Genomic DNA, 13702 nt, shown 5'->3' on the forward strand with positions numbered 1-13702 from the left:
CACGGGACTATGGGATGGAGGATAATTATAATTTGCTATAACTAACCACAGTTAGTTACTATGCCCGGGCAGCGCCGGGCTCTTCAGCTAGCATATATATATATACATGTAACTACAGTATATAGTATGTGTATGTATATTATACTTGTATACTGCATGTGTGCACGATATTGTGTATATATATAAGCTGTATATGTATGTGAGCATACTGTATATTCTGTATATAAACAGAATGTTTCTGTGTGTATATACTTTATATACACAGTATGTGTGTACTGTTATACAGCATATAGTGTATTTTTCTATATTTATAAAGTATATATAATGCGTGTCCATGTATAGTGTGTATCTGTGTATCTGTGCTGCATATATAGTCCTGTAATTGTAGTGTCGCCATAATAGGGATCAGTAGTTTACCGTATTTTATAGATTATAAAACGCTCCGGATTATAAGACGCACCCCAAATTTTGAGAAGAAGAAAAGGAAAATAACTTATTTTAATAAATTACTTACCGGAGGTGGTGACTGCGGTGAAGCGGGGTCCCAGGGTCGCTGCTGGAGGAGGCAAGAGTGGAGCGTTGCCGCAGGCTGGGATGAAGGGGCATTCGGATGTGTGGCGCGCCGCTGTGGGTGTACGGTGCTGCAGGGGCTCTGCCGACATTTTGTGAAAGGCCAGACCCCCCGCAGTTTATATATTTATTTTGACTCATTTATATAGTGCTATTAATTCCACAATACTTTACAGACATTAGTGGCATTGTCCCCAATGAGGCTCACAATCTACATTCCCTATCTTTAGAGACGGACATGCGGCGGCGTCTTTCCAGATCACAACACGTCTATTTATCTTGTGGAGATGCGATAAATCTCACCCTACAATGTATTGTATGCGGATAATCCACACGGTTCAGTGATCACATGTGGAGTCACCTGTGTTCAATAGTAGGCAGCGGACATGTGCTGCGCCCAAAGCGCTGCCAATTCCTGATCGTGTGCACCCGGCCTAAGGGAATAAATCAGTCAATTTCAGCAAAAAAACAAATTCCTTTGACCTCTGCTGGTGTCAGTGCCGTCTGTGGCCCCAATGGGGATTTATGTGATTCCTATTTTAGAGGGATTCAGGCAGAGCCCCCGGACGCACTGCAGAAGCGCAGTGTGAACAGGGCTTAATATCCTATTGTGTGGAATAGTGCCGTCTACTATACTATTCACACTGTCCCAGTGCAGCAGCCAGACATGGACACGGACAGCAGGCAGACACGGACACTGGCCAAACACGGACAGTGGGCAGACATGGACACGGACAGCGGGCAGACATGGACACCGGGCAGACACGGACACCGGGCAGACACGGACACCGGGCAGACACGGACACCGGCCAAACACGGACAGCGGGCAGACACGGACACCGGCCAGACACGGACACCGGCCAGACACGGACACCGGTCAGACACGGACAGCGGGCAGACATGGACACTGGTCAGATACAGACACCGGCCAGACATGGACACCGGCCAGACATGGATACTGGGCAGACAAGGACACCGGTCAGACACGGACGCCAGCCAGTGTTAAATATTAATAATCCATTAATTTCTTATTACACTCAGTTCTATACATTGTTTTAGCTGACACTACGTAGGCTATTTTTAAGTTTAGCTCATGGTAAAAGGACAACTCCATATGTAGAGACCACGTGCTTTGAAAGATGTATATTTAAGGTGGGGGCTTACTCTAGGGGTCGCTCGCTCGCTCTCTCCTTCCCTATCACCATGAAACACATTCGAGGAGTCATCTATGCTGGGCCATGACATTACGGACAGCTGGTATGTAACTTGATGGCTACGTGAGAAGCCGAACAGAGACAGACGCCATTTGCCATGTGGGATCCCAGAGAAAGAAGGATATAAGTTTTGCATTTTTTTACAGCCAGACGCAGACACCAGGCAGATACGGACAGCAGGCAGACACGGACACCGGTCAGATGCAGACAGCAGCCAGATACGGACACCAGCCAGACACAGACACCGGCCAGACATGGACACAGCAACAATGGTGGGTGTGAACATACACTACAGGGGATTTCTGAGAATGTAAAAATAATTAGCATGAACTGATAAATTCCCCGCGGCTCCAGCACCGATGCTCGAGGGGTCTCTGCCAGTTTCAGCACTGGGCTGCAGGGGTCTTGTGGCTCCAGGGGTCTCTGTCAGTCTTAGCACTGGGCTGCAGTGGTCTTGTGGCTCCAGGGGTCTCTGTCAGTTTTAGCACTGGGCTGCTGGGGTCTTGTGGCTTTGGGGGTCTCCGTCAGTCTTAGCACTGGGCTGCAGAGGTCTTGTGGCTCCTGGGGTCTCTGTCAGTTTTAGCACTGGGCTGCAGGGGTCTTGTGGCACCGTGGATCTCCATCAGTCTCATCACTGGGCTGCAGTGGTCTTGTGGCTCCTGGGGTCTGTCAGTCTCAGCACTGGGCAGCAGGGGTCTTGTGGCTCCGGGGCTCTCTGCCAGTCTCAGCACTGGGCTGTAGGGGTCTTGTGGCTCCGGGGGTCTCCGTCAGTCTCAGCACTGGGCTGCAGGGGTCTTGTGGCTCCGGGGGTCTCCATCAGCCTCAGCACTGGTCTGCAGGGGTCTTGTGGCTTCACCTTATATTATAGCAGCAAAGTGAATAATAACCATCAGGGCCCCCGAACCATCGGCCACGGAGCCAGAGGGGATTTAGCAGAGTAGTTTGGGGGACATGTAGGACTTGTTATTAATCACTTTTTATTCTGCTGTTTGTAAGGTCGGATGTAGAAAAAGACGGCAATTCTGCTAATGTTTTCTATTATGTGACTGTACGGCCCCTTCACACGACCTGTCATGTTTTTCACAGATGCCACGTGTCCCCTATTTGACCTACGGTGCTGCTCTCATGTCCATGTTTCCCCAGCAGCACAGATGACAAAGGGCCAATACAAGTCTATGGGTCCGTGTAAACATGCCGTCCGTGTGCTGTACATGAGCCATACATGTGCTGTCCATGTGCCATCCGTGTGTTGTACATGTGCAGTCCGTGTGCTGTACATGTGCTGTCCGTGTGCCGTACATGTGCCGTCCGTGTGCCGTCCGTGTGCTGTACATGTGCCGTCCGTGTGCTGTACTTGTGCCGTCCGTGTGCTGTACATGTGCCGTCCGTGTGCTGTCCATGTGCCGTCCGTGTGTTGTACATGTGCAGTCCGTGTGCTGTACATGTGCTGTCCATGTGCCGTACATGTGCTGTCCGTGTGCCGTACATGTGCCGTCCGTGTGCCGTCCGTGTGCTGTACATGTGCCGTCCGTGTGCTGTACATGTGCCGTCCGTGTGCTGTACATGTGCCGTCCGTGTGCTGTACATGAGCTGTCCGTGTGCTGTACATGTGCCGTCCGTGTGCTGTACATGAGCAGTCCGTGTGCTGTACATGTGCCGTCCGTGTGCTGTACATGAGCCGTCCGTGTGCTGTACATGTGCCATCCGTGTGCTGTACATGTGCCGTCCGTGTGCTGTACATGAGCCGTCCGTGTGCTGTACATGTGCCGTCCGTGTGCTGTACATGTGCCGTCCGTGTGCTGTACATTAGCTGTCCTTGTTTTGTACATGTGCCGTCCGTGTGCTGTACATGAGCCGTCCGTGTGCTGTACATGAGCCGTCCATGTGCTGTCCGTGTGCCATACATGTGCCGTCCTTGTGCCGTACATGTGTCGTCCGTGTGCTGTACATGTGCCGTCCGTGTGCTGTACATGTGCCGTCCGTGTGCTGTACATGTGCTGTCCGTGTGCTGTACATGTGCCATCCGTGTGCTGTACATGAGCCGTCCGTGTGCTGTCCATGTGCCATACATGTGCCGTCCTTGTGCCGTACATGTGCCGTCCTTGTGCTGTACATGTGCCATCCGTGTGCTGTACATGTGCCGTCCGTGTGCTGTACATGTGCCGTCCGTGTGATGTACATGTGCTGTCCGTGTGCTGTACATGTGCCGTCCGTGTACTGTACATGAGCCGTCTGTGTGCTGTAGATGTGCCGTCCGTGTGCTGTACATGTGCCGTCCATGTGCTGTACATGTGCTGTCCTTGTGCTGTACATGTGCTGTCCTTGTGCTGTACATGTGCTGTCCGTGTGCTGTACATGAGCCGTCCGTGTGCTGTCCGTGTGCCATACATGTGCCGTCCTTGTGCTGTACATGTGTCGTCTGTGTGCTGTACATGTGCCGTCCGTGTGCTGTACATGTGCCGTCCATGTGCTGTACATGTGCTGTCCGTGTGCTGTACATGTGCCGTCCGTGTACTGTACATGAGCCGTCCGTGTGCTGTAGATGTGCCGTCCGTGTGCTGTACATGAGCCGTCCGTGTGCTGTACATGTGTCGTCCGTGTGCTGTACATGAGCCGTCCGTGTGCTGTACATGTGCCGTCCGTGTGCTGTAGATGTGCCGTCCGTGTGCTGTACATGTGTCGTCCGTGTGCTGTACATGAACCGTCCGTGTGCTGTACATGAGCCGTCCATGTGCTGTACATGTGCCGTCCGTGTGCTGTACATGTGCCGTCTGTACATGAGCCGTCCGTGTGCTGTACATGTGCTGTCCGTGTGCTGTACATGTGCCGTCCGTGTGCTGTACATGTGCCGTCCGTGTGCTGTACATGTGCCGTCCGTGTGCTGTACATGTGCCGTCCGTGTGCTGTACATGAGCCGTCCGTGTGCTGTACATGAGCCGTCCGTGTGCTGTACATGTGCCGTCCGTGTGCTGTACATGTGCCGTCCGTGTGCTGTACATGTGCCGTCCGTGTGCTGTACATGTGCCGTCCGTGTGCTGTACATGTGCCGTCCGTGTGCTGTACATGAGCCGTCCGTGTGCTGTACATGAGCCGTCCGTGTGCTGTACATGTGCCGTCCATGTGCTGTACATGTGCCGTCCGTGTGCAGTACATGAGCCGTCCATGTGCTGTAGATGTGCCATCCGTGTGCTGTACATGTGCTGTCCGTGTGCTGTACATGTGCCGTCAGTGTGCTGTACATGAGCCGTCCGTGTGCTGTAGATGTGCCGTCCGTGTGCTGTACATGTGCCGTCCATGTGCTGTACATGTGCCGTCCGTGTACTGTACATGAGCCGTCCGTGTGCTGTATATGTGCCGTCCGTGTGCTGTACATGTGCCGTCCGTGTGCTGTACATGTGCCGTCCATGTGCTGTACATGAGCCGTCCGTGTGCTGTACATGAGCCGTCCGTGTGCTGTACATGTGCCGTCCATGTGCTGTACATGTGCCGTCCGTGTGCAGTACATGAGCCGTCCATGTGCTGTAGATGTGCCATCCGTGTGCTGTACATGTGCTGTCCGTGTGCTGTACATGTGCCGTCAGTGTGCTGTACATGAGCCGTCCGTGTGCTGTAGATGTGCCGTCCGTGTGCTGTACATGTGCCGTCCATGTGCTGTACATGTGCCGTCCGTGTACTGTACATGAGCCGTCCGTGTGCTGTACATGTGCCGTCCGTGTGCTGTACATGTGCCGTCCGTGTGCTGTACATGTGCCGTCCATGTGCTGTACATGTGCCGTCCGTGTGCTGTACATGAGCCGTCCGTGTGCTGTACATGTGCCATCCATGTTTAACATGGAAAGTCTATGAGAAGCTTTGTAATTCCTTTTCCATTATCCATATGGATGACCAAGATCAGAGTCTCATTATCCCGAGTAGAGAAGCTCCAGGGACAAAGACCCCGTCTGGTCCTAACACGCTGGGGGCCCGGAGTATCCAGCCACGGGGCCCGGATTCTCTCATTTGTGGCCCCAGCGTTTCTTGTAGAATAAATCCCTTTCTCACACAGTCCTGTAGTAATGACTTTGTTCTCACGTTTTGTAGGAGGGTTCGTCTGACTCCATCTTATGTTATCAGTATAAGTGCAGAAATGTGGTCAGTCAATCCACGCTGTGAATCACTGAGGAATGAGTTCTGTGAGACTCTGAAACGCGTAGAATAAATTCCACTGTATTAATAATCCGAGTTTTTCGTGATTCGCAGCGCGGATTGACTGACCACATTTTTCCTGTCCTGAATCTTCTATGTTGGCCCCTCGTGGATCTGTGGTTCTGCAGCAGCGAATCCTCCATTGCCGGTTACAAATCTCCATTTGGTGAGTGTATCACTTGCAATTGTTATCTGCACTCCGGATAATGCACTATTGCGCTATTTCTCTTTTACAGCAATATTAGTATAAGTGCGAGAGATGAGACACCAGCGACCGCAGTTTTACCGTGTGTGTCCGACAGAGGCGTATCTAGGCTTTCTGGCACCCGGGGCAAGAATTCGGTTCGGCTCCCCCCCCCGCCCAAGTACATATGCGACTTGCACACTTAGTCATGTACCCACGAGCTGCTCTCCCTAATGCCCTCAATGTTCAGTGAGAATCTGAGAGAAGCAGGAAGAGAAGCTCGTTGTCACAGGACCATAAGTATGAGAGTCACATATGAGTGACGTGTCCATGTGATGACTGCTGGAGCCTGCAGAGCTGAGTCCTGACATTGCAGCTTCTGAATTCTCACAATGAATGCACTGCACACATTTAGGATTCTCACTTGCCGATGTACAGTCATGTCAGCACAAGCATGTGATTTATATACTTCTGGACACATTCCGACTAGACGTGCCCTGCCCCGCTCTGTTCATTTTCATTGAGTGAGGCCACACATGTCTAGTCAGCATGTGACCGCATGTATGTAAATTACCGGCACGAGAGAATCCTGACAGCGTTCAGTGAGCACTGTGAGAATTCAGAAGTCTGCAGTCACATAGAATGTCTGCAGACTCAGCACAAACCTGGACAGCCCCTTTAATGCTCCTAACAAATAAAAACACAAGAATAAGTCAGTGTCACAAATAATATTTACATCTAGGTACCTTATAGATGACGCCGTCTCTGGAGTCGTTCTTTTCTTCTTGTCCAGACCCCATGATGAGTTTTCTCATCCACAGCCGTCTCTGCAGACTTCCGTCTTCTCCGCTCTTCTGCAGCAAATCTCCACACGATGCCCTTAAAGATAGAAGTGTCATTATAATGCCCCTAAATACAAATATCTGCAATATACTGTCTCCTCACACTATTCCCCTCTAGCATCCCACCTGTTCACCATACTGTCTCCTCATATATTTACCCCCTCACTCTCTATACTGTCTGCTCACACATACCCCTGACTCCCCATACTGTGTCTGCACACATCCCATCACCCTCACTCCCCATACTGTATCCACATACATTAACCCGTTTGCTCCCCATACTGTCTGCACCCATCCCCCATACTGTTTCCTCATACATACTCTTCATTTTGTGTCCTCAAATCTCCCCATTCACATTAAATCCCCCATCCCCAATCCCCCACACACATTAAGTACCCCCCATCCCGACTCCAAATCCCCCCACCCACATTAAATGCCCCATCCCCACTCCAAATCCCTCACACACATTAAATAACCCCCATCCCCACTCGAAATCCCCCCACAAATTAAATAACCCCCCATCCCCACTCCAAATCCCCCCTCGCATTAACCCCCATCCCCACTCCAAATCCCCACACACATTAAATAACCCCCTATCCCCACTCCAAATCCCCCCACACATTAAATAACCCCTGTCCCTACTCCCAAATCCCCCAACACATTATGTACCCCCACTCCAAATCCCCCCACACATTTACCCCCATCCTCACTCATTAACCCCCCACACATTCACCCCCATCACCACTCATTAACCCCCCACACATTATCCCCCATCCCCACTCATTAACCCCCCACACATTAGCCCCCATCCCCACTAATTAACCCCCCACACATTAACCCCCATCCCCACTCATTAACCCCCCACACATTAACCACCATCCCCACTCATTAACCCCCCACACATTAACCTCCATCCTCACTCATTAACCCCCCCACACATTAACCCCCATCCCCACTCATTAACCCCCCACACATTAACTCCCATCCCAACTCATTAACCCCCCACACATTAACCACCCCACACATTAACCCCCATCCCCACTCATTAACCCCCATCCCCACTTTAACCCCCCACACATTACCTCCCATCCCAACTCATTAACCCCCTTCCCCACATTAACCCCCCCCACTCATTAAACCCCTTCCCCCTCATTAGAAGAATCCAGGATATCTATAAACAGAAAGATAGTGAGGAAACACTTAGCTAGCCTAAATGAATTCAAGTCTCCAGGTCCAGATGAATTACACCCCAGAGTACTGAAGGAGATAGCAGAAGAAATTTTTGAACCCCTCTCTATAATCTTTGAAAATTCTTGGAGAACAGGAGAAGTGCCAGAAGACTGGAGAAGAGCAAATGTTGTTCCTATCTTCAAAAAGGAGAAGAAGGTGGACCCAGGTAACTATAGGCCGGTGAGTCTGACTTCTATACCAGGAAAGATCTTTGAACAAATTATTAAACAACATGTATGTCAATACCTGGATAAGAATGAAGTGATTAAACAGAGTCAGCATGGGTTTGTAACTAATAAGTCATGTCAGACTAACTTAATTTCCTTCTATGACGGTATCACTGATTGGGTGGATCAAGGAAATGCTGTAGATATAGTATATCTTGACTTCAGCAAAGCATTTGACAAAGTCTCTCATACAATCCTTATTGAAAAAATGATTAAGTATGGAATGGACAAGGCAACTGTTAGGTGGATTCATAACTGGCTTAGTGATCGGACCCAAAGAGTGGTCGTAAATGGCTGCACATCCAGTTGGAAGAATGTCTCAAGTGGGGTACCACAGGGCTCTGTCCTGGGCCCTGTATTGTTCAACATCTTTATCAATGATTTAGATGAAGGAATTGAGGGTAAACTGATTAAATTTGCTGATGACACAAAGCTAGGAGGGATAGCTAATACTAGAGAAGAGAGAGAGAGGATTCAAAAAGATTTAAATAAACTGGAGAAGTGGGCAGCAACTAACAGAATGGTTTTTAACAAGGAGAAATGCAAAGTACTACATCTGGGCAATAAAAATGGAAAAAGCATATATAGAATGGGAGGAATAGGGCTAAGTGACAGCACATGTGAAAAAGACTTGGGTATACTAATAGATCACAGACTGAATATGAGTCAACAGTGTGATGCAGCAGCAAAAAAGGCAAATGCAATTCTAGGATGTATTAACAGAAGCATACAGTCTAGATCACGTGAAGTCATTATTTCCCTCTACTCCTCTTTGGTCAGACCTCATCTGGAATATTGTGTCCAGTTTTGGGTACCACATTTTAAAAAAGACATCAACAAACTGGAGCAAGTTCAGAAAAGAGCGACCAGAATGGTGACCGGTCTGCAAACCCTGTCTTATGAGGAAAGGTTGCAGGATTTGGGAATGTTTAGTTTGCAAAAGAGAAGACTGAGAGGAGACTTAATAGCTGTCTACAAATATCTAAAGGGCTGTCACATTGTAGAAGGATCAACTTTATTCTCATTTGCACAAGGAAAGACTAGAAGCAATGGGATGAAACTGAATGGGAGGAGACACAGATTAGATATTAGAAAAAACTTTTTGACAGTTAGAGTGATCAATGAGTGGAACAGGCTGCCACGAGAAGTGGTGAGTTCTCCTTCAATGGAAGTCTTCAAACAGAGGCTGGACAGACATCTGACTGGGATGATTTAGCGAATCCTGCTTTGAGCAGGGGGTTGGACCAGATGGCCCAGGAGGTCCCTTCCAACTCTACGATTCTATGATTCTATTAACCCCCTACCCCACATTAACCCCCATAATGTCCTCAGTTTCCCTCTCCTCCCACCATATGTTCCTCATCTTTCTCCACCACACCACATGAATATGTCTGCATCCTGGCCTTGCGCCGAGTCCTCATACACTGTCCTCAGTAAATTTACTCCCCCTGCTCCCTCCCTATCCATTCCATGGGACTCTGCAGCCATCCCCCAATCTTCCCTTGTCGGTGGTGTCTTCAGCTCCATTACCCGTCTGGAGCACTTACCGCACCAACCGCAATGCTGCCTCACTGCCCGAGTCTTCGCCTCTGTAAAGCTGCGTGTGATGTCAGCAGCGTGATCATGTGACCTGATCACGCTGCTGGCACATGCGGAAGTGCCGGCGGCGGTGAGGCGCCGCTGGCAGTGGCGGCGCAGCGGCGCTTACACCTCTCCATGTGAGTCAGACAGTGTATGTACTAGTACACAGACGTGCAGCACTTTCTCTGCGCCAGCTGTCAGTATGACAGCTGGCCCAGAGAACTGGAGAATCTGAGCGTGGGGGCGGCAGAATGCTGCCAACGGGGAGTCTCCTCTTTGGACCACCGCATCAGGCAGCCCGATGGTGCCCCCTGTCGGCTGCACCCTGGGCAAATGCCCCAGCTGCCCCCCCTGGATACGCCCCTGGTGTCTGACATCAGTTCTACAGTGTGAGAGATGCGGGTTCTGTGACCAAAGCTGTGGGTATACGGGTGTATACAGCATACACAGGGGTCTGCAACTGAAGCTGGGTGTATACAGTGTACACAGGGGTCTGCGACTGAAGCTGGGGAATACGGGCGTATACAGTGTACACAGAAGTCTGCAACTGAAGCTGGGGGTATACGGGTGTATACAGTGTATACAGGGGTCTGCGACCGAAGCTGGGGGAATACGGGTGTATACAGTGTACACAGAGGTCTGCAACTGAAGCTGGGGGTATACGGGTGTATACAGTGTACACAGGGGTCTGCGACTGAAGCTGGGGGAATACGGGTGTATACAGTGTACACAGAGGTCTGCAACTGAAGCTGGGGGTATACGGGTGTATACAGTGTACACAGGGGTCTGCGACCGAAGCTGGGGGTATACGGGTGTATACAGCATACACAGGGGTCTGCAACCGAAGCTGGGGGTATACGGGTGTATACAGTGTACACAGGGGTCTGCGACTGAAGCTGGGGGAATACGGGTGTATACAGTGTACACAGAAGTCTGCAACTGAAGCTGGGGGTATACGGGTGTATACAGTGTACACAGGGGTCTGCGACCGAAGCTGGGGGTATACGGGTGTATACAGCATACGCAGTGGCGTCTGCGAATGAAGCTGGGGGTATACAAAGTACACAGAAGGGTCTGCACAAAGGCGGCTTTGCTCCGTACACCTCGTACACACATGGTTCTGCTCCGTACACCTCGTACACATGTGGCTCCGCTCCGCACACCTTGTACACACACGGCTCCGCTCCATACACCTCGTACACACAGGGCTCTGCTCTGTACACCTCGTACACATAGGGCTCCGCTCCGTACACCTCGCACACACACGGCTCCGCTCCATACACCTCGTACACACACGGCTCCGCTCCGTACACCTTGTACACACGTGGCTCTGCTCCGTACACCTCGTACACACACGGCTCTGCTACGTACACCTCGTACACACACGGCTCTGCTCCGTACACCTCGTACACACGTGGCTCCGCTCCGCACACCTCGTACACACACGGCTCCGCTCCGCACACCTCGTACACACACGGCTCCGCTCCATACACCTCGTACACACGTGGCTTCGCTCCGCACACCTCGTACACACAGGACTCTGCTCCGTACACCTCGTACACACATGGCTCCGCTCCGTACACCTCATACACACGTGGCTCCGCTCCGTACACCTCATACACACGTGGCTCCGCTCCGTACACCTCGTACACACTCGGCTCCGCTCTGTACACCTCTTACACACACGGCTCCGCTCCGTACACCTCATACACACACGGCTGCGCTCCCTACACCTCGTACACACACAGCTCCGCTCCGTACACCTCGTACACACACGGCTCCGCTCCTTACACCTCGTACACACGTGGCTCCGCTCCGTACACCTCGTACACACACGGCTCCGCTCTGTACACCTCTTACACACACGGCTCCGCTCCATACACCTTGCACACATAGGGCTCCGCTCCGTACACCTCGTACACATAGGGCTCCGCTCCGTACACCTTGCACACACAGGGCTCCGCTCCGTACACCTTGTACACACACGGCTCCGCTCCTTACACCTCGTACACACACGGCTCCGCTCCTTACACCTCGTACACACACGGCTCCGCTCCGTACACCTCTTACACACACAGCTCCGCTCCGTACACCTCGTACACACACGGCTGCGCTCCCTACACCTCGTACACACACGGCTCCGCTCCGTACACCTCGTACACACACAGGGCTCCGCTCTGTACACCTCGTACACACACGGCTCCGCTCCTTACACCTCGTACACACGTGGCTCCGCTCCGTACACCTCGCACACACGCGGCTCCGCTCCCTACACCTCGTACACACGTGGCTCCGCTCCGTACACCTCGCACACACACGGCTCCGCTCCCTACACCTCGTACACACACGGCTCCGCTCCTTACACCTCGTACACACGTGGCTCCGCTCCCTACACCTCGCACACACACGGCTCCGCTCCCTACACCTCGCACACACACGGCTCCGCTCCCTACACCTCGTACACACACGGCTCCGCTCCGTACACCTCGTACACACACGGCTGCGCTCCCTACACCTCGTACACACACGGCTCCGCTCCGTACATCTCGTACACACACAGGGCTCCGCTCTGTACACCTCGTACACACACGGCTCCGCTCCTTACACCTCGTACACACACGGCTCCGCTCCGTACACCTTGTACACACACGGCTCCGCTCCGTACACCTCGTACACACACATGGCTCCGCTCCGTACACCTCGTACACACGCGGCTCCTCTCCGAACACCTCGTACACACGCGGCTCCTCTCCGAACACCTCGTACACACACGGCTCTGCTCCGTACACCTCGTACACACACACGGCTCCGCTCCATACACCTCGTACACACACGGCTCCACTCTGTACACACACAGCTCCGCTCCGTACACCCCGTACACACGCGGCTCCGCTCCGTACACCTCGTACACACCCGGCTCTGCTCCGTACACCTCGCACACAAGCGGCTCCGCTCCGTACACCTCGTACACAACACGCGGCTCTGCTACATCCACCCTGTAAACCCCTCCTGACCCCACACATAAACTTCCCATCATCCAGCACCATGACAACCAGCACAGCAGAGTCCTGCACACACTGAGGCCCCTGGTCATGTGACCCCTGACTCCTCCCCCTGTGACCTCATCACAGGTCCTGTGCGCACAGAGCAGCTGTAGAAATCTCCGGCCTCAGGGGTCTCACCAGACTTCGCTCTTTTCTTGCAGGGGCCGCAGTGGATTTCATCCCGGATCCATAGAGCTGAATAGAGGAGCGATGTTCCTTCACTCTGATGGGAATTGATGGTGACGTTTGTCCAACGTCGACGTTACCGAGTAAATCCCCCCAGGACTGCAGCCGGTAAAGACCCCGATATCCACAGGTGTCCCCTCTAATTGGGGGAAAGGGATAGAAAAGCCTCTTATCCCGAGGGGAAACCCTGTACATGGAGACATCGGCCTCAGATCTCTCCTGTCCTGTTCCTCCAGAAAAGCCTCAAACTTCTGTGTGTGACTCAGAGCTGAGATCTAACGGGAGAGAAGATTCCAGTGCGGGGAAGACGGGAAACCTTCATATAGACGGCCGGTGGGGATGGAGGCAGTGACCGACTCTGGCCACATCTGTCTCTAGAGCCGTAGTAGAAGATGAAGATGTCGTCCTCATCATGAAGGAGTTATTTCTCATGTTGCGT

General features: G+C 52.1%; 1 protein-coding gene across 1 annotated transcript in view; it reads left to right on the forward strand.

Moving 5' to 3' along the window:
- The first annotated feature begins 2038 nt into the window (after window positions 1-2038).
- The window catches only part of LOC141075913 (uncharacterized), a 35663-nt gene continuing 23999 nt past the window's right edge, over window positions 2039-13702 (forward strand). The window contains exon 1 of the mRNA XM_073563120.1: window positions 2039-2056. Within this exon, the coding sequence (XP_073419221.1) occupies window positions 2039-2056 (18 nt within the window). The remainder of the gene's footprint in view (window positions 2057-13702) is intronic.

This window comes from Dendrobates tinctorius, unplaced genomic scaffold (genome assembly GCF_039654945.1).
Source record: "Dendrobates tinctorius isolate UK_male_01 unplaced genomic scaffold, ASM3965494v1 ptg000380l, whole genome shotgun sequence".
NCBI lineage: Eukaryota > Metazoa > Chordata > Amphibia > Anura > Dendrobatidae > Dendrobates > Dendrobates tinctorius.